We start from the raw sequence: 27595 nt of genomic DNA, 5'->3' as shown, positions 1-27595 counted from the left end.
CAAGGCTCCCCAGGGAACCTGGCTCTAACCTTAGCTGATACCTCAGCCCTCACCTTGACCACGTGATACAGCAGCTCTGGAACTGCCCGGGCTGATGCGCCTGTTGCTTGGGGCACAGGAAATGTGGGTCTGGGGGAAAGTACAGAGGAGGCACAGTTGCCTGGAGAGCTCCTCGCCCGGATTCAGTCCTGCTGCTCTGGGTGGGGGGTAAGGCATCTCGGGGGTGGGGGGCCCGGCCCGCTTGGCAGCAGCCGATCCCAAGCAATAGCCACAGCATACACCCTGCACCTTCCATCTCACAAGAGCACAAAGGTCTGGCCATACCGCTGGGAAGACAACTTCCCCTCAAGCCCCACATCAATTGGGCTTTGGATTCCACAACCCAACTGCTGAGTCAGCACTCCTGAGTGTCCTATAAGGGCTTAGATGGGGAGGCCGTGACCCCAAAGCTGAAACTGTCAGATACCTGTGCCCACCTGTGCGATGTGCCTGGACTGGCACAGGCCATATAAGTGTCTGCTATGATTTATCTTAAGAGAGGAGTCCAGCTGTGTCCAAATGAGAGATTAGTGCAAACTAAAAGCTTGAGAATCCTACTCAGCCATAGAAAAGGATAAAATAATGCCACTTGCAGCAGCACATAGGGACACAGAGATTGTCCTATCGAGTAAAGTAAGTCAGAGAAAGACAGATATCATATGATATCGCTTGTATGTGAAATGTAAAATATAACACAAATGAACTTATCTATAGGACATACACAGAATCACAGACATAGAGAACAGACTTCTGGGTGCCCAGGGAGAGGGGGTGGGGAGGGATGGACTGGGACTTCGGGGTGAGCAGATGCAAACTATTATCTACAGAATGGACAAACAACAAGGCTCCACCATAGAGCCGTGTGCCGCATAGCTCCTACAGGGAACTATATTCAGTATCCTGTGATGAGCCATAATGGAAAAGAATATGGAAAAGAAAGTACATACGTGCATAACTGAGTCACTTTGCCATACCGTAGAAATTAACATGACGTTGTAAATCGACTATACTTCAATAAAAAAAAAAAAAAGCTTGAATCCAGCCCAAGGTGTGTGGACATTGGTACCACGGGTCTCCACCCTCTCCTTCGCCACCTAGAGACAGGCCCCGGCTCTGAGGAGCAGCAGTTTCCTGTGTGAGCCCTGCCACCTCCCTCGTGGACCGACTGCTACAGCAAGCCCCCCTGTCATTCATGGTCATCAGGTTCTTATCACAGACCCAAAAAATAAGATTCCCTGGAGGGGGAAATGGCAACCCACTCCAGTATTCCTGCCTGGAAAATTCCACAGACAGAGGAGCCTGGCGGGCTACAGCCCTTGGGGCAGCAATGAGTTGAACACAGCTAAGTACACAGACACAAATAGTAACTGTCCTACCAAAGCGGCAGTGAAACCCTACTCCCTTCTCCAAAGCTGCAAAAAAGAGAGACAAGGACCAGGTTGGCAAGGAAACACTGCAGCCGGCAGCGGTCTGCCCGGGCTCTGTTGCAAGGACTCACTGCGTGAAGATAACAGGAAGCAAGACTGCTTTCCACACAGGAGGGTGGCTAACAGCTAGGGACGGCTTCCCCACACGTCAGGACTGTCCCAGGGCTTCCCAAGCCTGCCTTCAGCCAGTCCCATGGCTGCCCTCCTGAGTCCCTGCATCACCTCATCTTACAGTAAAGAGAAAAGAGGTACCATGACTGAGCTGTGTGCCCAGTAAGCAGCAAAGGTGGGATCTGGACCAGGGCTGCCCCAGAGAAAACTCAGCCTTGAGCTCACAGCGCTACCACCAACCAGAGAAGCTGCCCCAGGGGCACAAGGCCAGGAAGCAGCTTGGCCAGGAGACGGGGGTAGGATAAGCTGATGGGCCACAAGACAGTGGGCCACGGAGCTGGAAGCAGCAGGGCCCCAGACCATGCCCCTCACCGGCTCTGCTGAGGGAACAGCCTGACGTCAGTGCCTGCTGTGTGTGCTGAGAAGCCAAACCCAGCCTGGGTCTGAGCCCTGCTGCCCCCACCGCATCTCCCCTGGTCCCTGTGTTCAGGTGGAAATGCAGGAGTGATCCATGCAGACCTCTCCACTGAAAGGTGAGGACGTCACCCGAGGTCAGAGCTTTGCTCACGGGAAGCAGGCAGTCTGCTGGCTGGACCTGCGCTCCCTGGGATAGAAACAGGAACGTCAACTCACAAGAAAAGGAGGAGTGTCACCCTCCCCCTTCCCTGGCAGCTGTGACCCAGATGGGTGAGCAGGACTCCCAGCAACCCGGGCCTTGCGGGAGGGACAAAGACCCTTCCCAGCATCTTCTCAAAATCCCACCCAGAAGCACCATCTGTGTTATTATTTCAGAAAAAGGGTTCCTATCCACTCCTCTCTGTTCTCCCAAGGTCAATACACACTTTTTTTTCTCAATGGTGAGACATGGTCATGCAGGAAATGATTCTTTAAAAACAACTTCTCACCAGCTGTTTGGCAGAATCCCTCCAGGATTTTTCCTAGGAGTACATTGACTTTGGAGAAGGCGATGGCACCCCACCACAGTACTCTTGCCTGGAAAATCCCAGGGACAGAGGAGCCTGGTAGGCTGCAGTCCATGGGGCTGCAAAGAATCAGACATGACTGAGCGACTTCCCTTTCACTTTTCATTTTCATGCATTGAAGGAAACGGCAACCCACTCCAGTGTTCTTGCCTGGAGAATCCCAGGGACGGGGGAGCCTGGTGGGCTGCCGTCTATGGGGTTACACAGAGTCGGACACCACTGAAGTGACTTAGCAACAGCAACATCCGACTTAGCGCAAGCCAGAATGACGTTCTGTCTCCTCCCAGAACTTTGTGCAGATAAGGCAGCGCTGTGCAGTGACCCCAGGGTGCACAAGCCGGCCGTGACCTTGGTCAGGCACTTGGTCTCTCTGAGCGTCAGTGTCCTCCTTGGAATGTGGGCAAACCTCCCCCTCCCCCACGTGAATAAAGCAAGTTCTTCTTACTGTTATCACTGCCATGGTCACTGTCATTATACGTGAAAGTGAAAACTGTTTTCTGGCCTCTTGCTTCCAGAGACCCTCTCAGCCTGAAACGCCTGCTATTTACTTCTAAATGTGTATGTGTTTTTCATTAAAAAAAAAAAAATCCTAGGTCTTCTTCATACCTCTGCCCCCACACACCCCAGCTCCCAACCATGTACTTGGTGATGTTCCCTTTTGCTGATACATCGTTGTGACGGGCCTGACAATCAGGAAAACCATTTCACTGAGTTTTAAAAATCACCCACTTAGAAACTGTAAAGTAAAACCTCTTTTCTCCAACCTCTGCTCTGTAAAAGCACTTGGGGTTCAAGAAATTATCTATCTTCATGGGGGAAATCTGCAAGTGCTGATTTGCAATAGGAATTCATCACGTGAGCAGTAACTCACCGCCCTGAGGGCTCCCTGGATAACCCCGGAAAGTTTATAGATATTTCTGGCAATTCAGAAAGAACCTCAATGATGGTAAATAATTTTTATGTTCTTACAAGACAAAAAGCCAAAACCAACAGGAACTCTGCAGAATTTCATCTTCTTTGCTATAAAAGAAGGAGGGATTGCTTGGTCTTGGTTTTCATCCTGTAATGCAGGGATCCCCAACCCCAGTACCAATCCATGGCCTGTTAGGACCTGAGCCTCACAGCAGGTGAATGGTGGGCGAGCGAGCCAAGCTTCTCCTGTATTTTCAGCTGCTCCCCACAGCTGTGCGAGAATTCTTCTATAACCATCTCGCCCTACCCCCAGCTATCCGCGGAAAAATTGTCTTCTGCGAAACCAGTCCCTTGCACCAAAAAGTTTGGGGGACTGCTACTGTAATGTATCCCCAGCCTCAAAAACACATTTTCCATTTACATTCAGCTGATTCATGGTGAGAAAGCAGCCCAGGTCTGACGTTTGCTGTTCTCCTCTCCTCAAAGACGACAGCCAGGGCAGGGCACTGGGCGGCGTCTAGAGACTTAGTTCTAGACTGAGTGGCCCCCCGCCTTGTTGTTCCATTACCTGAGTCAGACCAGGGGACCCGCCCCATCTCTGATGACAGCAGGTGAGTTCTGGACCAGGTGCTCCCATGGCAGCACAGGGCACTTGATGGGGACAGAAACACAGACTCTAAGGAGCAACCCCTGGTGGCTCAGTTGGTAAAGAATCTGCCTGCAATGCAGGAGACCCAGGTTCAACCCCTGGGAGGGGAAGATCCCCTGGAGAGGGAAATGGCAACCCACCCGAGTATCCTTACCTGGAAACTCCCATGGACGGAGGAACCTGGTGGGCTACAGTCCACGGGGTCGCAGAGTCAGACACGACTCAGCACTAAACCTACCACCAAGGACTAAGACAACCTGTCAGAGGTCAGCTGGCCGGGGGTTCTGAAAGCTTGCCGCACACTGGAATCAAGGGAGCTTTAAAAACTTTGGATTCCGAACCCAACCTGCAAGGACTCTGATTTGGGGTGTTGGGGTTGAGTTGAGGGATTTGCTTGTTTAGCCAGCAGCGCTGCATTGGGAGACCCCCGCCCTGTCCTGGTCCCTTTAACTGATAAAACAGACCTGGGTCCAGGTGGAGAAATGAATTAGGTACAGTCACCTGGGCTTATTTACACTACAGAAGTTCCCCTTTAGTTGTTACCTGTGCCCCCCGCAAGCGTGACCCCCTCCCCAAGCGTGACTCTGTCTTCGCTTCCTGCGAAGACATCCTTCTCTGAGCCTCAGCACAGGTGAGAGGGGGCAAGCAGCGGGTACGCACACATGGTGGTTGTTGCCCGAATGTGCCAGCCCTGCATCTCTATCAGCCCACCTTTATCCTATGAGGGGCAAAGTCATCATCCCCATTTCACAGACGCTGGGTCGTCTGGTCAAGGACACATATCTGCATAAATGACAGAACTGAGCTTTGAATCCAGATGGTCCCTTCTGCGGTTCATGCTTAAATCCACTGGGGGCCTCCGGCATCCATCTAGTTCAGGGTTCTGTTCCAGCCTCCTCCTCCCTCATCTCTCAGCCAGCCCAATCTTCACCCGACAGCTTATTCCCAACACTTCTCTTTCTCTCATTTTCAGCTGCCATTTAATTAGCTTCAGCCCAGGGACCTCTGGTCCACTCTCTGGCTCTTCCAGGGTTGCTCTGTGTGTCATGTCTGTGCCATGTGACTGTACGGCTAAGTGAGCAGTCCTTGGGGTCAAGGCCATAGGGCCCAGCACACAACCGTCCTGGGAGGTGCCCATGGCAGAGTGACGGTGGATGGCCTGAAGCCCAAGTGCAGAGCCAGGCTCAGTCCCAGCTGCCCCCAGAGGGGTATGCGCAGACACACAAACCCATGATGTCCCTGAGGCAGCTATGGGGCCAGCAGTCAAATGAGGCCAGAGAGATGGGAGGAGGGAGGCTGGTCAACCAGGCCTCAAAGGGCATGGGAAGGCGCTTGGCTTCAGTCCTGAGAAATGAGAAGCTGCCAAAGCTTTGTGGCAGGGAGACTCCACCCTGTGACCCACTGTCTCCATGTACCGGGCAGGCCAGACTGATGGGCCCCTAAAGGCAAGAACCTCATACAGTTCCTGGGGTCACTGAGTGATAGGCAGAGGCATTTCTTGTACTTGTTGGTTTGTTTATTATCATTTGCTACTTTGCACCAGTTAGAAGAAGAATGAGAGGTACTCCAGAGTGAAATCATGAGTTAAAGCTGACAAATGTCTTGCTTCTGCCCCAGTAAACACATCACTCATGACACATGCTTCCACAATTTATGACAAAGCCAGGAGAGAAGAGGAGTGAGGATTAACCCTATGCCGTAGAAGACTTTTGGGGGAGTAAATTAACTGTACATGAGACGGGGAGAAGAAGATTTAGATTTCACATGTGAACTGTTGAAAATATTCTGGTAGTGCTGATTTAAGTACAAACAATGGATTTTGAGTGGCCTACCATTTTTTTAACAATATCCCATCGTTCAGGAAGCTTCTTGCCCACAACTACAAAAAAAGGTTTGAATTAATGAAGTTTAGCTATATTTGGATGCCTCAAAATAAACTGGAATTTGGAAAAGACCCTGATGCTGGAAAGATTTAGGGCAGGAGGAGAAGGCAGTGACAGAGGAGGAGATGGCTGGATGGCATCATCAACTCAATAAACATGAGTTTGAGCAAACTCTGGGAGATGGTGAAAGACAGGGAAGCCTGGCATGCTGCAGTCCATGGGGTAACAAAGAGTCAGACATGACTTAGTAACTCAACAATAACAACAACAAATTAAATAATCCCAGGGCTCGGTTTATGGGTTCCTAATATTTGGAGGTTACTGTGATTGACCCCCAAATTAAACCAATGATCCCACACACACGTCAAAACCAGTCCTGGTTTTTAGTTGACTTTCAATCTTTTGCAGCCCGACACCTGAATCTACATTTGACTGGGGCCTTTTTACCTTATTAACGTTATCCTTCACCTTTGTGGAGTTTTACAGATGGAAAGCACTCGACCAGCTGCTCTCGGTAGTGGCAGGTTCGTACTGATTCTGTTTCTGCAAAGACAACCAGAAGAAAGAAGACTCAACCTCTAAAAACATTAGACTTTATATGTCAAGAGCCTTAGGAATATTCATTCCTTCAATCCAGCAATTAGATTTTGGGGAATTACCCGTAAGAAACTGAGTGCAGAAGAAGCTACGTGGAGTAAGAAAGACAACAGCGCCTCTTATCTTAGAAAAGAACAGGAAGAACCCCAAGATGCAGCAAGGGAACAGGTGAGGAAAGCTAGGGACAACCCCGTGGGGCCACTAAAAAGACGCTCACGATGAATTTATGGGAACCCGAGATGGTTCTCTTTATGTTATTTCATCACCTTGGAGACATCATTGATTATAAGACATACAGCTGTTTCATGTATCATGAAAGAAAAAGAATCTCAGGCTGGGGCAGCTAGTAAGAGGCATCTAAGTAAAATTGGGACACCCTCCCCCACCGCCCCCCGCAAGGGCTATTCCCTGCCAGATGTAGGGAGGGAACAAAATTAGCCCTGAGAACATGAACAAGCCAGGACTCAGGCAGGCTGGAGTCTGAGTTTGCACTAATGCCATGGCCTAAAAACACCACGGCCTAAAAACACTGCGGGTTGCAACTGAGTGTACGTGAAATTTAATGCAAAGTGCTCTCAAGTTGACAGTGCCCCCCAGGCGACCATCAGAAGCCAACAGAACCCCCTTTTGGAAGGGCTGGATTTCAAAACAGGCTGACAGTGCTTGTAAGACACCATCAATTGGGCAGTCAATTCATGACTCAGAGATGTGAAAATAAGTGAGTTGCAGGATTAATGTTAAGCAAAAATGCAGACTAAAATGGTACTTGGATAATGAAATGTCTTGCAGAGGTGACCATGTGGAATGAACTAAAGTGTTAATAGTGATTTTGTGTAGGTAGTAAGAGGAGAGCTTTTCCCCTCTCTCTCTAAACAACTCATTTTCTAGATTTTCCTAAAGCAAGCATGTATTTAGTGACCATAGAGGAAACAGGAGAAATAAAACAGGGTGATGTACATAGGGAGCGAGTGATCGGGGAGGGCTTCTTGGAGGTGATTCCTGAACTGGGAAGGGGGGCAGCAAAGGAGTAGTCAGAGCTGTGCAGCTTCATCCCACATCAGGTTGGGGCCCAGGTTATGGGGCAGATGCTGGATATGTATTTGTTAAATGAATACACAAGTTGAGGAAAATCTGCTAAAACATGAGCCTAAGTCTCCAGGGGCCTCAATCAGAGTCTGGCTCTTCAGTGGGCCCATTCTCACTGGACTGAACCACTGCACAGGGCCAGGCTACCAGCTGGGACAACAGCATGACCCAGGAAAGTCTGCGGCTGAGAACTATAGTTGTGTCTAGTTTCCCCATCTGTGAAATGAGGGTCCTGCCTCTGCCATCCCATGAACTTCAGATGATACAGAGCTTTGAAATGTTGAGCCCAGTGCACCTGAAGGGCTGGGGTGCTCCAGGGTGTACTCCTGGGAGGCCAGACTCCTCCCTGTAGATGCAGCATCTGAGCTTTAGACAAGCTGCTCTGCTCCATCGCTCAGCACACGGGAAAGCTGCCACATCAGCGGTGTCCTGCTTGCCTTCCTGTGCTTTCCTGGACACGTCTACTGCACATAGGCCTGAGTTAGCAACTGCGGACACAAAGATGAAAGTGGGGCCCTGCCCTCAGGGCGCCAGGAACAGCCAGGCAAGCAAGGATAGGGCCCCAATGCCTGGTGGTGTGAGCTCCAAGACTGACCACCTGGCAGGGAGGACAGGCTTCTCGAAAGAGGCATGCCTCCTCTAAGGCCAAAACAGAGACCAAGGTCACCAACAGGACAGGATAAGTGAGTGTGTTCTGAGTTTTTATACATTGTTTCACTTTACACTTACAATTCTATGAGTTCATCTCCATCTCACTGAGGGGACTGGAGGTGGGAATACTTGCCAAGGTCACGGAGCTTGGGGACAACAGCACCAGGGTTCACAAGTCGCCTGGGAGATGGAGGGGACCACAGAGCACCGGGGCGCCAAGGGTGACACAAAGGGCCACGTGGGCTGTGGCTTCCTTGTGAAGAAGCTGAGGTGAGCAAACCCAAATGGGTCTGAAAGGGAAAATGTCCCTGGGCCTTCTGTACAGATCATTCTCTGGCCCAAGTCACTACTAGGAGGACATTCAGACAGGGACCCTGTCTCCTGGGGCCAGACTCCTGCCCTGGTCCAGCTGCTCAGGGGAACTGACCGTCCAGCAGGGTCCAATGTGATCATGAGTCCTTAAAAACAGAAAAGGCAGCATAGATGCAGTAGGAGAATGAGCCACAGCAATTCAAAGTGCAAGAATGATGCAACCCAATGCTGGTGGCCGTGAAGGGGGCAACTGACCAGGAACGGGTGGCCAAGAGCCATCCCTGGCTGACAGCTGGCACGGAAAGGGGAGCCTCAGTCCCACAGCTCCAGGGAACTGAATGCAAAGAAGCTAAATGAACCCAGAAGCTGATTCTCATCAGGGCCTTTCAGAAGGGAATGAGGCCCTCGATTCTGGCCTGTGAGACTTGAACAAAGAACCCGCTGAGCACCCCGTGCCCAGGCTCCTGACCACTGTTGTGAGTTGCTACGGTTATGCCAAGTTGGAAAGAAGGGACAGGGGGAGTGGGAAGGGACAGTACAGGGCCCATGATGCTGACCCCACATGCTCAGAGCGAGGGGGCAGGGAAGCACCATCCTGAGCAGGTGCAAATGGACTCATTCACTCAACCGACTTCCCTCAAGCACTAGCTGCAACATAAATGCTGCCCGGGGGTCCAAGCTCCAATCCCATGGAGAAAAAGATGGCCAAACAGACTCAACCCAGTGAAAGAAGTCCCCCAGGAACAAAACCCCTGAAGTGAAGGGAGGTCAGAGAAGGGTCATCAATCCACCAGGAGTCGAGAATGTTTTCCTGGGACTGAAGCCTTGTCTGGGGTCTTGGTAGTTCAGGAGGGAGGGAGGCTGGGGTGGGGGGCCGGCCCTGAACAGAAAATGCAGAGATCAGCACAGCAAGTTCTGAGGGAGGGCGGGAGACTGGCAAGGAACCACAGGTGGGCCAGGGCAAGCTTGGGGGGCCTCCCAGGCCAGCTGAGGATGCTGAGCAGGGGTGAGATCATGTGACACACACACACTGCAGGCTGCTGCCCAGAATCAGCATGACACGCCTGCACTGGGGGACCAGGGCACTTAGCTCTGGGGTGTATGCCAGCCTCAAGGTGGCTGGGTGGTCAGCACCTGGCACAGAACAAACAACCTCTGTTAGCTTGAAAGGTCAATGTAAAGACAGGGGTAGGTCCTTGAGACCCTAGCCACAACAGGGAAAGTAGCAAAGGAGAGGAGTCTTGTACAGAACTGAGGGTCCGGGCCCAGGGGCACAGGAAAGCCAGCTGCAGGGGCAGCAGACAGTAGTCTCTCCCTGTGGCTCCACCTCAAACCCATAAGCAGGCTCTGAGTCCCTCAGGAGGATGCAAGGACTCATGGTGACCGGCCATCGTATGATTCCCCTTTCCTAGAGGGAGAGAACCAGGTCCGTGTCCTGAGGAGCTGCAGAGATGGGACAACATACTCCAAACTTCAACCTCTGCCACAAAGACAGTAAAGTATGGGACAACATATTCCAAACTCTAACCTCTGCCACAAAGATTGTAAAGACAGATGACCCTGAGGTCATCTGGCTACAGGATTTCTGCCCATTCCAACAGGGCCGAGAAGACCTGGCCTGGCCACCGCCTCCCTGGGGGGCTGCCAGTCAGTCCCACCCCTAAAGGATTTACTTGCCCCAGTGTGGTAAATATTAGTGGCTCGCATTTCTCTAAACGCAAAGTTTTTTCCATGTATGGATTCATCTCAACCTCAAAATGGTCCTAAGTGCTATTATTAGCCCATTTTGTAGTTGGACTGGCAGAGGGGTTTTGAATTTTAAATTTTGTTTTAGCTGACAAATCCCTCCTTGAAAGGAAACAGTAAAAGAAAAACCAGGATGCAAAACAGATGGATTGGAGCCTGGGAGGGAGGGGTGGAGGGTGAACGTGGTGTCCCATATAGTCAACAGTCTCCCCACAGTGCCTCCCAAGGGGTCCTAACAAACAAGCGGCCCTGAAGACTGGAGTCTGAGATCAAGGCTCACTCAGCTGGAGTCCCTTTCCTGAGGACCACCCAACTGGCCTGGCTGAGGGGAGGGCAGTGAAGCTGTTGGAGAGCTTTGAGACATGGGACTGTCCACCCTTCACCAGGCTTCACCAACTTCGAGGTGGACTGGGGAAGGCTGGCTCCTGAGTTTGGACCATGGCCCCCACTTTTATCTCCAGAACCCCTTCCTTGGGAGACCCCACACCAGCAGAGCCTCGTTGACGGGCTCAGAGCCCAGCACTTGAGTGTGGCAGATTCTATGGGAGATGGAGGGCAGGAAGGGAGAGCAGCCCGGGCTCTGAAGAGAAAGCCTGGAGAAGGCAGGGAGGGGCCTCCAGCGTCAGCGCAGCTGGCAAGAGGGGCTCCTGGATACCACCACGGGCGGCCCCCAACTTACAGCCCAGGACCCCTGAGGCCAAGAGAGCACACGTCCTGCCCAGGCTTCTGAGCGGCTGGGTGGCAGGACTTGAACTGGAAGCCAGATTTCTTGACCTCTGGCTCCAGCCCCTGGCCCCAACAGTATGTGTGCGAATCAGACTAAGGCAGGACCAGACAAGTCAAACGAGAACTAGGGACTCAATCAGAATCTCCATTCTGCTCTAAGTTGCCGGATGACCAGCGGCAGGAAGCACCTGGTTGTCGCAACTTCGCCAACGGACCCTGGGGGATCTAATGCCCTTCCAGCGCCCACCCTCCACCTCGGGGTTGAGACACCCCGGCACTCTGCCTCGGCCACTTCACAGACGGCCGGAGAACGGCCGGTGGGGTCCAGCCCCGGAAGCCGCCCGTTCCAGGCACAACCCGGGCGCTGACCGCACACACGAGCGCCTCTCCGCACAGCACAAGCCCACCGCCTCCCGCGCGCGCACACACCCGCCCTATGCATTCAGTCAGCAGCACCCAAGCCCTCGCTCACAAACTCCCACACTCCCCCGGCCCCCACCCAGCTCGCTCCCACGCCGTCCGCCATCAGCGCAGCGGGCGCCCAAGCCTCACCGCCGGCGCCTGAGCCCTGTGGTCGTCCGAGCCCCCCAGTAGTCTGCGGGTGAAGGTGGGGCACCCGCGGCTGGCCGCGCCTACCACTCTTCGGTCCCGCCCCCAGGGCTGAGCCCCACCCCCTACCGCTCCTCGGCCCCGCCCCCGGCCCGGCCGGAGGATGTGAGCTCACTCCCGCCTCCCTACTCCCGACGCCGCCAGGAAGCGGCCGCCTGAGGTCGCCGCCAGCTCGCTAGCAACGGACCGGCCAGGGAGCCACCAGCGCGCCAGGAACCCGGCCAGAATCCTCTGTCCCTACCCTTCCCGCGCCACACGCAGTAGCTGCTTTCCAAATGGGTACAGAGTGAAGGAGGGCGGCAGGGCTGGCGCTGCTCCCGCTCGCAGACGCCCCGCGCCGCCCGGCCTCTCGGGTAGCGGGGAGAGCGCCAGCGCGGACGCCCCGCCCACCGCCCTTCCGGCCAGGCCACGTGACCGCGCGCGCACGTGTTTCGGCCTCTAGGTGCAGCGGGCCGGAAGCCGGTCCCGGCCGGCGCCCGGCCGCTGTCCACGAAGAGTCGGCTTGGGCTAGCCGGCGAGGCGGCGGGTCCGGGAACGGCGCAGAGGCGGCACCCGCCGGAAGGCAGGCAGCGGCCTGGCCATGAACCCCAGGGGCCTATTCCAGGACTTCAACCCGAGTAAGTTCCTCATCTACGCTTGCCTGCTGCTCTTCTCAGTGCTGCTGCCCCTCCGACTGGACGGCGTCATCCAATGGAGCTACTGGGCCGTGTTCGCCCCCATCTGGTTGTGGAAGCTTCTGGTCCTCGCGGGCGCCTCTGTTGGCGCGGGCGTTTGGGCGCGAAACCCGCGCTACCGCACAGAGGGAGAGGCCTGTGTGGAGTTCAAGGCCATGCTGATCGCCGTGGGCATCCACCTGCTGCTGCTCATGTTCGAGGTCCTGGTCTGCGATCGGGTGGAGCGCGGGACCCACTTCTGGCTGCTGGTCTTCATGCCGCTCTTCTTTGTGTCGCCCGTGTCCGTGGCCGCCTGCGTTTGGGGCTTCCGACACGACCGGTCCCTGGAGCTGGAGATCCTGTGCTCCGTCAACATCCTGCAATTCATCTTCATCGCCCTGAGGCTGGACCGGATCATCCACTGGCCTTGGCTGGTGGTGTTTGTGCCACTGTGGATCCTCATGTCATTCCTTTGCCTGGTAGTCCTCTATTACATCGTTTGGTCCCTCCTGTTCCTGCGCTCCCTGGATGTGGTTGCTGAGCAGCGAAGAACCCACGTGACCATGGCCATCTGCTGGATAACGATCGTGGTGCCGCTGCTCATTTTCGAGGTTCTGCTGGTGCACAGGCTGGATGGACACAACATGTTTTCCTACATCTCCATATTCGTCCCCCTTTGGCTCTCATTAATCACATTAATGGCCACAACGTTTAGGCGAAAAGGGGGCAACCATTGGTGGTTTGGTATTCGCAGAGATTTCTGTCAGTTTCTGCTTGAAATTTTCCCATTTTTAAGAGAATATGGAAACATTTCCTATGATCTACATCATGAAGATAGTGAAGATGCTGAAGAAACATCGGCTCCAGAAGCTCCTAAAATCGCTCCAATGTTTGGAAAGAAGGCCAGGGTGGTGATAACACAGAGCCCTGGGAAATATGTCCCCCCACCCCCCAAGTTAAATATTGACATGCCTGATTAAACCTCTCTTCTGGGGAGTGCTCACAAGTGGAAGAGAAGTCATATATACACAAAATCCACATTACTTTGGCCTCTTTGCCCATCCATGCCAAATCTGGAACTGAAAACAGGCTTCAAAACACCATTTCATGCTTTGAAATTGCTGCCTATCAGTGACTCATCAGTATTCACCAGAGATGCAGGAGGTTCTTTTAGTGTGTAGGTGTGTGTGTGTGCACACGTGCAGTGTGCCTCCATGTGTGAGGAACTTGTTTTCTAGGCTCATGCTTGCAGAGCTAGCTGAGAGCAGTAAATTGAGTTGTTCTGGTAGGTCCTCAAATGGAATAACTACCTGGGGGTTTTTAAAGTGGTACTATACCTATCGAAAGTATTTAGAAAAGTATTTTTATACACTGCTAACGTAAAATTGTATTTCAGATTGTGCCTGCTGTGACATAATAGCAAATGTAAAGAATTCTCTTTCCCACCACTTGCATATAAACCTCATAGTTGTTATTTTCAGTGTTTCCGCTGTTAAAATGGTTTTTCTTTCGGCTTTACTGATACTGGTCTTTAATAGCCTAATTGGTGAATTTTTCTAATGCAGTGAGTCCACCCATATTTATATGACTATTTTAGCAATGTAATATATATTATGTTGAATTCTAGTTCTGTGCAGTGTATTATGTTAAAGGTTTTTTTTTTTTTGTTTTTTTTTTTTAAGTTTGTGAAGATATATATGTCTTCTGCAGATGTTGTTAAAAATTGCTTAAAACATGAATATGTACCTGGTGTGGGATCTTATCAGTTCTAGGCATGAATACAGGGATTGAAGATCCTGAGGATCTTACTAGTCAGGTGTTAGATGATTCTAACAGTTGGGAGGTTTCTCTTGGAAGGGACCACTGTCCTTTGGGAACAGGTGACATGCCCCCATGTGGTATCAGACCCTAAAGTGACACCGTTATTTAGCACCTTGAATTCTTCCACACAGGCAAGAACATCGCTTCAGGAACAATCAAAAGAAGCAGATGGTTTATCTGTTTCTAAGAATCATAGACTCTTAGTTGGCTGTGGTACAATGGTGTTTGTACTTGTCATTGGAAAGCCAGAGAAATTGACCGTAACCTGAAATGGCCAACAGACTCAAATATTATTTTAAGGCCCAACCTTCTTGATCGGGCAGTGACAGGGAAATAATAGCTCAGGTTATTTTTTAAATAAGTAGTTTTTCTAGGTACTGGTGGTACCAGGGAATCAGAAGGGCAAAAAGCATATCCTAGGAGAGTAATGTTCGTCTGACTAAGAACAAATAAATACTTTCAAAAGGAGGTTACCCTTTAAAAAAAAAAAAAGAGGTTAAAAGTAAAAGGAGTACTGATACTATTACCAGGCTCCATATGAACTTAAGTAAACAGTCTACCTGGTGAGAGGACAAGCTTGCAGCAAAAGCCAGCCCTTTGGAACCTGGGTCCCTGGTAGCCTAAGGGCGCCATAGCTCAGTTTAGTCACCTAGGGCTGAACTGAGGTCAGAGCCATACACAGTTGGCTCCTGCCAGCTATCAGGATGTGGGAGGTGGCCTGAGCAACAGTGGGTGTAATGTTTCCTAAGCGAGGATTCATTCGCTTTCTCAACAAATATGTATTAAGGACCTACTCTGAGCCAGACATGTATGTGCAGATCCATTGGAGAGCAGTTCAAAGGTGGCCCCAGCCTACTCACCACCGTAGCTTGCCTATGGGAAAAGCTAGGCCAGCACACACGGGAGGATGCCGCTGGCTCAGGGTGAACTGCACTTGGAACCTCAAGCCCATATTTCTTTCTGGAGCCCTGCCCTGAAGGCCCTTCCACTCCCAAATAATACCTCAAACAGCTTAGCTTACACTTTGGGAAGACCTGGGAGGAAAGGAGGTTACCTGAGGAATCAAAGGGCAGGTTCAGTGGCAGCATTGGGATAACCCATCCCTCCTGGTTACAGTTTGAGGCCAGGGACGTGTTGACACCTGAAACAATCCCTCCTAACCTGGGGGGGTCACCCCCCACACCCTACCCATCTCCTCACTATCCCAGGGTGGCCTGGAGTTGGAAAGCCAGTGCCTAGATGTGATGACACGCTTGCTCACCCATTGGGTCTTCCCCTGTCAAACCACTTTCCCGCCTCAAGACCATATTAAGTAAAAACAGTGGTAATGACAGTTGTAGAAAAGTTGTTTCATCTGTAAAAGTGAATACAGTCTCAGCTCTGCCTGGGGATTTACCTAATTGCCAGTGCGACTCTGACTATCCGCAGTATGTAGCATGTGTTAAATTCTGTAACTAGTTTGTTCTGTAAGATGCTTAGTCAGTTTTTACTGTGAAACATCCTCAAAAATCTCAGTACCCTACCAATTACATGTTTTCTCCCTGGGGCCTTACACTCCAGGCTGCGAGTATGGTCCAGGTCTGTCCCATGAAGCATCCCGCATCCCTGATTCTATTCCAGGTCCCGAAGCAGAATTAGCAGTCCCTGGGAGATGTCCTTTCTCATGGCAGAAGCACAAGAGGCCAAGCCAACAAGCAGACCCGTAGTCCCTACTCACACATGGTGTATGACATACTGTTCTGTTGGTCCAAACACAAGGCTAAAGCCCAACCTCAGGGTGGCCAGTTCAAGCCGAAGGAACGATGACAGTTTGCACCAATGTGAGATAGTTTTGAAGGCTGGAATCACATAATTTGTGGTAGAGTTATTTCCCCCCTAATGTTTTACAAACATTCTGTCATGTTTTAAAGTTCACTGTTTACTATTGTAATAATAGAAGGGAATCTTGGGAGGGAGGAGGGGATTTGAGGTGAGATGAGAAAGACCCTGCATGAAGACTCCTCTAGTGTGGAGGGTTCTAGGGGCTCCACACACAATGGGTTTATAACAGTGCTGGACTCAAGAGAGTTTCCCTGGGGACCCTGCAAGGTGTTCTGGAAGGTCCAGCCTGAGCACAGGGGGACCAGCCAGGTAGGAGGTGCTGGGAAACAAGGAAGAAGTGGAGTCTAGGTGGGCCTCGGCAGCAGGTGAGGGTCAGAGTGGACCCTCCTGTCCAGGCCTCTGACTGGTAGAGGAAGCCATAGGCGCATCCAGGAAGCTCACACGCTGGCAGGAAGTCTGGGACCAAACTCAGCAGGCATGTGTGGATCAAGGGAAGTTGTGCTGCCAGAAACCCCAGCAAGTCTGTACCTCAGGGACCATCTGGTGAGGATGCTGCAGCTGGTGACCCCACCATCTGTCACAAGACGCTGTCACCAGAGTGACAAATGCCACCCGTGTGACCCCTGCTGCTATGAGTACCTCCTCAACCGTCTGCCAAAAGCTCAAGACTCAAGACTCCAGTACCAGAGGGCGGGTGTGATGGGCAATCCTCACGTGTGCATTTGCCCTTCAGGCTCTAGAACTGAGAGGGGAGGTGACCTGGTTCCTGTGGAGCTGGGAGGAGGAGGCTGGCCATACTCAGCCAAAACATGCTCAGTAGAGGATCTGGCCAGAAGAGAAGGGTGTTCAGACACTGGGTGACCAAAGCTAATAACCAAATCAGTCATGTGTCCTTCTTATGAGCTTATGCTTCAAAAAAATGGCTCCCATCTAGCAGGACACAGGTGGCCTCGAGACCAAGCAGGGATCACCCCTCCCCAAAGGAGAAGGGAGACGATGCAGAGCTGCTGCATTAATTCTTTCATCCACCTCTTAATCCACGGTGTTTAGAGATGTCTCTTCCTTTCCTGTCATGTTCTCTGTATATTCTAGAATGTGTGGATTAAAGTGACTACCAGAGCAGGCCTCCAAATGCAGTCCGAGGATCCCAGGGGCCTGCAAGCATCTCCCCTCCTCACAACACTTCTTGGGGATGCAGATTCTCTTCATGCTTCAGCCGAGACGACACACCACAGCAGGTGAGAGGCGGACACAGACCTGAGACGCAGCGCCTTCCACGAAGCCAGATACTAAAGGTTCGCAAAACTGCAAAAACAATGCCACTCCACTACTCACCAGATTTCTTGTTATTTTTCATTTTAAAAAAGTTAACATGTAACGGGCTTTTTCTTTTTAAAAAAATAATATTTTCTAAAGTCATCGTTTTTCCTATCATGGTAAATGTTACTACTATTCACATAAAAGCACCTTGGGGTCCTCAACAATGTGTAAGGGTGTTAAAGGGGTCCCATGACCAAAAACTTTTGAGAACTGCTGCCCTGTATTCCTATGGGCAGAAGAGAGAGGAAGGAAAATGAAAACTGGGTGAGATACATTAAAATCCATTCCATGGCGGGGAAGGGACAGTAAAAGGCACTGGTCTGCCCCCCAGCTTACAGGATGCTCCCTCCTCTGCTACCCTCCACGGCCTCATTGGCCTCTGCCAGCACCTCAGGTGGCTGGGTTATGTAACCCAGCGGGGTGACTCATACCTTCGTTCTGGGGGGCCTGAGCCCTTTGCTGGTCTTGCTGGGTTTTCATTTATTAATAATTTCACCTAAAACTATGAGGGTCCTGAGGGAATACCTGGAAATGGGCCATAATTCTCTTCCCTTTTTGTGGCAGCCACACTTATCCCCAGAGTTCCCCACCTCCACCCCACTGCAAGGGTGGCTGTGTTGGCTGGAGGAGGGTGACCTTGACCACCAGGAGGAAGCAGTGATGGACAGTCATCCCCTGGAGCTCATGGGCCACCTCTATGTTCTCAGGATGTCCTGTTGTTCACTGAAGGGCCTGAGAGGGGAAGTGGGTTTCAACACCTCCCTCTACCGCGGGGGCTGCGGGCTCCCCAGTTCCCCTACTCCACCCACTGGTGCCCTGCCCTTGTGTGCGTCACCTGCCACCACCCTGTATGCAGAGTGTAGGTCCATCCCATCGTCCCCTGCCAACCCCTGCTGCTCCCAGTAGCCTGGCCACAGGTGCTGTCCCTCCTGGGCAAGGGCCTCCCACCCCCACAAGTGCCTCCTGCCCTCCTTCCTCTGCTCCACAGCACAACCCTCTCACATCTTGACCTGAGCAACTCTCTGGAGTGGAAATATGACCAGTCAGATGTGGCTGAAGTCCCACCCCTTGTGGCCCACCCACCCCACTTCCCACTACCCAGCTTGTTTAATGACAGGACTCTGTCTGGGTTTATGTTGGGGGGCATGGGGGGGCTGCTGTCCTGGTGGTTAAATATTCTGAGCATCACTTATGGCCCCTTGTCTACTCAAGGCCTGACTTGTCCCTCTCCTTGGTCCCTGCCTGGCTCTTGTCCCCCTGGACAGGAAACCTGGGCCTGGTCTTCCCGCTGACCCTGAGGACCAGGCCAGTCTCAGCCCCAGGCCAGGGTTGTATGCTATAATCACAGGACTGTGAAGCATCAAAAACACCCCTAAAAGCTGGGAGACCAGGGCCACAGCCACCTAGACCCAAGCCCTAGCCAAGGGAGGTTAAGAGGGCCAGAACACCCAGTCAGGGCAGTCTCTGAATGGCCACCTTCCTTCCCAGAGGCTTTGGGTGGAAGTCACAGGTTGCGGGGGGGCCCTACCTGGGACGTCCCCAAGACCCTGCCACCCATAGACCTGCTTAAGGACCCCTGGCAGATGAAAACAGGCCCAGCAGGCCTCCCAGCACTCCACTAGTACCTGGACCAGCCCTGGGGGTCTGTGGGAGGGGAAGACCCAGAAGGGAAAAAGGCACAGGCCCCTCCATCACAAGGACAGCAGCCCCTGCACACAAGGTCAAGCAACAGCCATGTGCCCAATATACAGTCTAAGCTCAGGCTACCATGAAAGAAGACTATAAACTGGGTGACTTACACAACACTAAAACAGTGTCAGACTTTATTTTTGGGGGCTCCAAAATCATTGCAGATGGTGACTGCAGCCATGAAATTAAAAGACGCTTACTCCTTGGAAGGAAAGTTATGACCAACCTAGGCAGCATATTCAAAAGCAGAGACATTACTTTGCCAACAAAGGTCCATCTAGTCAAGGCTATGGTTTTTCCAGTAGTCATGTATGGATGTGAGGGTTGGACTGTGAAGAAAGCTGAGTGCCGAAGAATTGACGATTTTGAACTGTGGTGTTGGAGGAAGACTCTTGAGAGTCCCTTGGACTGCAAGGAGATCCAACCAGTCCATTCTAAAGGAGATCAGTCCTGGGTGTTCTTTGGAAGGAATGATGCTAAAGCTGAAACTCCAGTACTTTGGCCACCTCATGCGAAGAGTTGACTCATTGGAAAAGACTGATGGTGAGGCAGGAGGGATTGGGGGCAGGAGGAGAAGGGGACGACAGAGGATGAGATGGCTGGATGGCATCACCGACTTGATGGACATGAGTTTGGGTGAACTCCGGGAGTTGGTGATGGACAGGGAGGCCTGGCGTGCTGCAATTCGTGGGGTCGCAAAGAGTCGGACACGACTGAGCGACTGAACTGAATCTATTTTCTCACAATTCTGGAGGCTGGACATCTAAGATCAGGTCCTGCTCTGTCAGATTCTGATAAAGGCTCCCCTTGGCTGGCAGATGGCCCTCTTCCCACAGTGACCTCACTGTGACCTCATGTGGACAAGGCAGAGGAAACAAGATCTCTGGTGTTTCTTCTTACAAGGGCACTAATACCATCATGTGGCCCCACCCTCATGACCTCAACTAAACTGAATCATCTCCCAGAGGCCCCATTTCTGAATGTAATCACACTGGGAGGTAGGGCTTCAATTTATGAATTTGGGCCGGCGGGGCATGAGGCTGGGGGGGACAGTTCAGTCCCAGACACCCACTAAACACGACAGGCCCAAAGGCAGTGGTCTGAGCACCTTACTGAGTACCTTCTGTCTACCAAGTGCAGTGATAGGAGATCACAGAAAACATACACTCTGGTCTCTGTCCCCAGTCCCTGATACAGGGCTCCTGACTCTTGTAAGTTCCTAAGCAGTAAAGATCATTACCAAGTAAAGCAGTACTAAGAGCATCGTTGTTTGCTCTAGCATCTTTTGCTACTCTGGTTAGCTCCTGGGTGGAGCTGGTCACCAGAAAGACAAAACGATTACATGCTTGGAATTTTCAGGCCCATCCCCATCCACTGGAGAGAGAAGAGGGGCTGGGGATGGAGTCAATGAGGATCATACCCACATGAGGGAGCCTCCATCAAACCCCAATGGTATGTGGTTGGAGAGCTCCCAGATAGAGGAACCAGGTGGGTGATGCTCCCAAATTCCTCAGGAACAGAAGTGCCTTCACCAGAGACCCTCACAGACCTGGACCCTGCTCCCAAGTAAGGTCACAATTGCAGGTACCAGGGGTTAGGACTTGACCAGATCTTTCAGGAGGGCACGACTCCACCAACAGGAAGGTCATAGTGAGCAGTCCCGCCTCCAGGAACTCATGAGTCTAAGTTGTAAGAGGCAAGATTTCTGTCAGTTTGGGGAGCCTTTCCTCAACTACAAGATCCACCTTCTCCCTCACCTGTCGGGGAGCTTCCCTCTCTCTCTGGCCTGGGGGTGGGAGCCAGGTTAGGGGCAGAGCTGCTCTCCCTGTAAATCCAAGCAGTATCTGCTCACATCCCCGGAGGAGGGGGAGGAATTCCCAGGTGGCTCCAAACAACAAGGGTCCCCTTCACAGAGAGGCCATGCTTTACCTGAGGGCCCTGCAGGTGAGACTTGCGGAACATGGCTATGACGGGAACTTCAGGCCCCAGCCCTGCCCTCCAGAGGATCTATTTTGGGTCAGCAGATCCTGCTTCAAATCCCACCCAGGTAAGTTCAGCCTGGTTACCAGGCTGGAGCAGTGGAAAGGCAGGGCTCACGGTGGGACCAGGGAAAGTGGGCAGGTGACAGGTTGGCTTGTCTGCAGAAGCTCAGGGAGGTCCCAGAGGGAGCAGTACAGCCCCCATACCACTGCTCCTCTCAGACGGCCAGGAGGGTAGACCAAAGCACCTCATCTTTTGCTAAAGCTGGCAGCTTCTAGAATCTGGCCATGCCCTTGAGGCCCAGAAACCTAGAGGCCTCACAGCAGGACACTCTCTTGTTTTGGGTCTAGCTGTTGGTCCGCAAAAATTCCCCTGGTAAAGAACCTGCCTGCCAAGCAGGAGACATAGGTTCAATCCCTGGGGTGGTAAGAGCCCCTGGAGAAGTGGCAGCCCACTCCGGTATACTTGCTTGGAAGATCCTGATGCTGGGAAAGATTGAGGGCAAAAGGAGAAGGGGGAGGCGGAGGATACTATGGTTAGATAACATCACTGACTCAATGGACTTGAATTTGAGCGAACTCCAGGAGATAGTGGAGGACAGAGGAGCCTGATGTGCCACAGTCCACAGGGTCACAAAGAGTCACACACAACTTAGCAACTGAACAACAAACTGGTCTGCAGCTAATGGTAAAAGTCAGCACCAGTCAGCACCACCTCCTCCAGGAAGCTCTCCTTGATGCCCCCTGCCCACTTGGGATGGATGAATATCTCTGGCTTCCCCATTTCATAGCGCTCATCTTGCTGTATTAACAGGATCTGTTTCTACACCTGATCCCTTCAAGGGTGGGGGCGGGGCCTCCTTGAGGGCTGGCCAGTTGTCCCAGATCGCTGATGGGCCTGGCACACTGCCAGTTGAAGGATAAGCGGATGAGTGAACCAGGGCACTGGCGCCAGCTCCTGAGCCGTCACCTCCTGGACTGTCCAGAGGGGATGAGAAGTGAGAAGCAGAATCAGATAAGAGAGGTGGGGAGGAGGTGATCAAGGGTAGTGAGAAACACCCAGCACCCCTTGCAGAGAAGTTGCTCAGCAGCTGGAGCGGGCAGAGCAAAGGTCCCAAAACCTCAGGAAGAGATGGATCAAGGCCAGCTGGAGCCATGACACATCCATGCGAGGCACAGCCTGGGAGCCTCACCGTGTGTTTAACCATGGTGTCACAGGGCAGCACTGACCTCATGCAGACGTGCTTCTAGATCTTTGGGCCTCATCATCTCAACTCCCAAGAGACCAATCAGGGTCTGAAAGTCTTTTCGAGGCTCCAGTGGTGGAGCTAAGCCCAGGGCCCTCTTGGCATGACCTGGACCTTCCATCTCCCTAGACAGAGCAGCCTCTGCTGGAGGGACACAGGGCCCCTCAGCCAAAGGGAGATGTTGGAGGGGCAGGGTAGGGGGAGTGTGTGGGGGGCTGTGGTCTGACTGCAGTGTCAGCCTGCCGGAGGCCAGTGAACTGGACCAGACACAGCAGCCACTCCCCCAGGGGGACCATTCACTTGTTGGCCATGGCCAAGCCCTGGTGCCCCCCACCCCCTAGGAGCAACCCCAGTGGCACTGTCACAGGTTCAGAGAGCACCCACAGCACCAGCAGTGAAGCCAGGACCACAGAGCTTCAGTGCAGGGGTGGGGCATGGATCCAGACCAGCCCCGGTGTCCTCCCGACCACTGCACCTCTTTGGCTCAGGCACCATCCTGCTGTTTTGATGTGCCAGACAGCCTCAGGTCAAAAGCCCGCACAGTGTGGGAAAGTTGGGGACCTCAAGGCAGATGAAGGGACCACACCACTGGGCAGACAAGCCCAGGCGGGAAGTCCTGCAGAAGGAGCGAGCCACTCTGGCTGCTGCTGGGACTCAGGGCTGGATGGGTCTCCTGTCACTCAGGCACCGGCTGCCCTGCCCTCCTCTCCAGCTGGGGAACAGGTTAGCCCCTCCTGGGAGGTTTTCCTACAGACCTGAGAAACAAGACCAACCACAGGGCCTCTCGAACTGTGTCTGGGTCTCCGTAATGAACTGATGAGCTGGCGGGAAGTGCAAAACGGCACGAAGCCCCATCTCACCCCTCAGTTCTGAGCCTGCAGGTCCCCCCCAGCCTCCTTGGGACAGCTCCCTTCTGAAAGACCCCCCACATTTATCATCATGACTTGTGCAATTCCTGGCTCCCCTGAAGGTGCCCTGGGAGGGCAGAAACAGAGCTGCTTTTGGAAAGATTGGCTACTTGGTGAAAATGCCTCTTTTTCTCTTTGCCTAGGAAGGACTCGAAGTTTCTGCTGGCGTGGTTTCTGCCTCCTCTTTCTAACTGTGACTTTTCCGACTGCAGCAGGGGTTTCTCAGTTTGGACATCTCTACTATGATCTTGATGTGATAAGTTATTCTATCTTTTTCAGGTAATTTAGTGTGCCTTCCATTTCCTGTTTCTTTTCTCATTTTAAAAAAATGAGTTATTCGGTTTTTTTTTTTTAATTATTATTTTTGGCTACACGGGGTCTTCATCGCTATGCGTGGGCCTTCTCTAGTTGTGGCGAGTGGGGGCTACTCTCTAGTCATGGCGCATGGGCTCAGTTGTCCCATGCTGTGTGGCATCTTCCCAGACCAGGGATCAAACCAGTGTACTGTGCATTGGCAGGCAGATTCTTTACCCGTGGACCACCAGGACCACCAGGGAAGTCTTCCTGTTTCTTTTTCACAACAGTTTTCAAACAAACGTTGAACTTGAACAAGGGCTCCTCTTCTAGGAGGTCTCTGTCCTAACATCCCACCCCAAGCTGCCCCCTCCTCTCCGTTCTTCCCTCAAGATGGGACTGTCCTTCAAAGCATCTTCCAGTGTTGTCTACAACTGTTCTTTCTTTGATGGATTTCTGAAGGATGCTTTGGTCACAGTTACTTGAAATAGGATGTGATTCCATCCATTTTCTCAATCTTTCTGGTGAGCCTCAGCCTGACGTATCTGAGTACATAGATTCCTCATCTTCCAGGTCTTTTTGAGAAGTCTCTGTTGAGCTCAAGAAAAGACTGGGATTTTCAAGCTTTTTGTTATACGTCTCCAGTGTTTGTCTTGCCTTCAAACAAGAACAATACGAAGTGTCTTATCTAAAGTGACTAAGTCCTGGGGTAGGACTGACTTCTCGGCCCATTGATTCAGCAGCTTGATGACTTCATCAAGGCTGTGTGTCTGCTGCTGCCTCTGTGGTAGCTTCATCCTCAGCTTCATCCCCAGAGGCCGCCACTGTTTCAGACACTGGGTCGGAGAAACAGCATCTCCTCGCCAGCTCTCAGCTGGGAACAAGGGAACCCTTCTGAGGAGCCCTCCAGCAGACTTCGCCCATCTCATTGGCCTGAACTGGGTGAATGGTGAACTACACTAATGGATTTTCATTCCTGGATAAATCCTACTTAGTCATTATGTCATATTCTTTTAAATGTATTATTGGATTCAATTTGCGCAAGTTTTGTTAGGAATTTTTGTACCGATGCTTATAAAAGATGTTGATTTGTAGTTTCCTTTTTGTTAAGTCTTTGTCTAGTTTTAATAACAGGGAAATGCTGGTCTTAAAGAATAATTCAGGGGTATTCCCTTTCCCATTTGTTGCAAAGCTGTATAGAATGAGAGTTACACCTTCCTTAAATGTTAGTTAACACTGTCCAGTGAGACCATCTGGGTCTGATTTTCTTTGTGGGAAGATATTTAACTACAGCTGCAGTTGCTTTTGTTTGTTCATTTACATGTTGTCTACAGCTCTTTTGTCCTATACTGACCGTAGTTGCAAGAGGCAATATGGGTGGCAAAGCTTAAAATATATATATCTGGCTCTTTTCAGAAAAAAGGCTGCTGATTCCTGTGCTTAAGACAATGAAGCCTGAGCTTAAGAGCTGACTGACAAAGCTACATGTGAATTTTAGATATTTTACTCCCTAACTGAAATCTCAGAGAATGTGACACAGCACTAATGGGTCTTAAGTTTTCTTATCTGTTAATGAGAAATACCAGCAGTCAACTTATATAAGGCTTATTTCACCTCAAGCCTAAGATTATTACCATACATTACTGTAGATTTATTTTCTCAGGTTTTTTTTTTCCCCCCTGAAATTTCTTTTATATGACTACTCACGTCTTGAATGAATTTGGTAGTTTGTCTTTGAGAGAATTTGTCCATTTCTTCTAAATTGTCAACTTTACTGGGATAAAGTCGTTCGTGCTGCAAAGTCACTTCAGTCGTGTCCGACTCTGTGCCACCCCAGAGACGGCAGCCCACCAGGCTCCCCTGTCTCTGGGATTCTCCAGGCAAGAATACTGGAGTGGATTGCCATTTCCTTCTCCAATGCATGAAAGTGAAAAGGGAAAGTGAAGTCGCTCAGTTGTATCTGACTCCTAGCGACCCCATGGACTGCAGCCTACCAGGCTCCTCCGTCCATGGGATTTTCCAGGCAAGAGTATTGGAGTGGGGTGCCATTGCCTTCTCTGAAAGTTGTTGGTAAAAAAAAATAAATAAATAAAAGCTAAAACACACACACACAAAAAAAAGAATCCACCTGCAGTACGGGAGAGTTGGGTTCGATCCCTGGGTTGGGAAGATTCCCCTGGAGGATGGCATGGAAACCCACTCCAGTATTTTTGCCTGGAGAATCCCCATGGACAGAGAAGCCTGGTGGGCTATAGTCCATGGGGTTGCAAAGAGTCAGACACAAATGAGCGACTAAGCATAAATAAGAAACAGGGGACACAGAAAGGGTTTGTACTGGGAGCTCCACAGGGTCCTGCTCTGTTTCAACCTCTCTACTTGTAATTTTTTATTTCTCCCTTTTCCCCTTAGTTTTACTCATTAGGGATTAATTTTATTGGTCTTCTCAAGGAACCACTTTTTGGTTACTTTTATTTCCTCTTGTTATATTTTTTGGTTCTCATTTTCATTGATTACTTCTTTTTATTATGCTTTCTTCTGCTTAGTTTGGACTCAATTACTTTCTCTTACTCTTTTTTAAGGTGTAATCTGGGGTCACTGATTTGAGAACTTTTCTGGTATAAGCATTAAGTGGTATAAATTTTCTTTTACTAATTTAGCTGTAGCCAGCAGGCTTTGAGGTTTTTATTTTCATTCAGTTAAAAACACTTAATTTCCCTTTTGATTTCTTTTCACCACTAAGTCACTAGGAAGTGGACTGTTTAGTTCCTAAATATCTGAGGATGTTCTAGATACCTTTCTGCCATTGGTTTCTAGTTTGATCCCATTACATGTGTGTGCTCAGCTGCTTACATTGTGTGTGTGTGCTTTGCAACCCTATGGACTGTAGCCTGCCAGGCTCCTCTGTCCATGGTTTTTCCAGGCAAGGATACTGAAGTGGGTTGCCATTCCTTCTCCAGGGGATCTTCCTGACCCAGGGATCAAACCGACATCTCCTACACTGGCAGGTGGATTCTTTACCATTGAGCCACCCTGGAACCCTCTTAATCCCATTATAGTCAGACAATATTCTTTGTATGATTTGAATCTTTTGAAATTCATTTAGATTTGAGGTTGGGAGCAGGGGCTAGGGTTTTATGCGTTTATTCTTACTGATGAATTTAAAACTTAAGAGCAAGAATAAAAGTATGAAAAGGGAAAAGGAGTGTCACCCAAAGGCCAGTTATCTGAATCACCCAGGGCTTTCTGAAGGGTAACTCCATGGGTGGGGTGGCCTAGTTCTTTATCTGTGTCGCTGGCAATGTGTCTTTGAAATGGATGCCATGGCAGTGAAAAAGTTCATGTCAGACACTTAAAATTTTAAAAAGTGAATTGTAAGGCACTTACATTAGAGAAGTATTAAAATCTCTGGATATAATTGAGGATTTATATATTTCTCTTTGCACGTCTATTAGTTTTGCTTCACGTATTCTGAGGCTCTGTTGTTTAGTGCATAGTCATTTAAGATTCTTAAGTTTCCTTGGTGAAGTTTTACTCTTTTATCATTATGTATTATCTGCCTTTATTCCTGGTGGTGTTCCTTGTTTTAGTGCTTCTTGTTTTACGAAACTCACATAGTACAAAATAAGCCATTTTAAAGTGCACAGTTCATCAGAATCTAGTACATGTGCAAGGCAGTGCCGCTGTCTCCTCTATCCAGTGCCAGCATTTTCAGAGTCCAAAATGAAACCGAGTCGGATCCTGTGGGGTTCCCGGGTATGGAAGCCTTTCTGTGTCCCTGTTTGTTGCTTTTAGGGAACAGGTTCCAGCCTCCATTGAAGAACTCCCTGAGTTCCAAAGGGCAGGTCCAAACAGTTGCTAATCAGGGAAGGGAGGAAATACAGAGATAAGGGAGGAGTGGCCAAGAGACAACAGGGCAGATCTGGGACAGGATCCTGCTTTCATCTCAAGAGCTACATGTAATATCTCAGCTCTTCTGCAGAACTAAAACCCCCAACAGATGGAAGATGCTACCTAATGAAGCTACCTAATGAAGCATTCTTCATTCCAAAGAGAAGTCACAGTTCGATAACCTCAAGAATCACAGAAGCTCATCAGGAGACCACATGAGGCCAGATTAAAGGACTGCAGGCCC

General features: G+C 50.9%; 2 protein-coding genes across 7 annotated transcripts in view; one reads left to right on the top strand and one right to left on the bottom strand.

The window, feature by feature from the left end:
• Positions 1 to 12101, bottom strand: part of RALB (RAS like proto-oncogene B) — a 75176-nt gene extending 63075 nt beyond the window's left edge. For 3 of the 6 annotated variants that reach the window (XM_059892179.1, XM_059892174.1, XM_005202551.4), the window contains exons 1-2: positions 11973 to 12101; positions 6452 to 6547 (exon numbers count right to left, since the gene is read on the bottom strand). The gene's annotated coding sequence lies outside the window, so the exon portion shown is untranslated. 6 annotated transcript variants of the gene reach the window in all.
• On the top strand, positions 11897 to 14010 carry TMEM185B (transmembrane protein 185B). The gene has a single exon (NM_001077968.1). It carries the CDS (start codon positions 12312 to 12314, stop codon positions 13362 to 13364), a length of 1053 nt encoding a protein of 350 aa, NP_001071436.1. The 5' UTR covers positions 11897 to 12311; the 3' UTR covers positions 13365 to 14010.
• Positions 14011 to 27595: the final 13585 nt, after the last annotated feature.

The sequence above is a fragment of the Bos taurus genome, chromosome 2, assembly GCF_002263795.3.
Source record: "Bos taurus isolate L1 Dominette 01449 registration number 42190680 breed Hereford chromosome 2, ARS-UCD2.0, whole genome shotgun sequence".
NCBI classification, from domain to species: Eukaryota; Metazoa; Chordata; class Mammalia; order Artiodactyla; family Bovidae; genus Bos; species Bos taurus.
This window is presented reverse-complemented; position numbering and strand designations above follow the sequence as displayed.

Excerpts from the sequence above, each read along its gene's own strand:
- TMEM185B (NM_001077968.1), top strand. The coding sequence starts at position 12,312 with ATGAACCCCAGGGGCCTATTCCAGGACTTCAACCCGAGTAAGTTCCTC.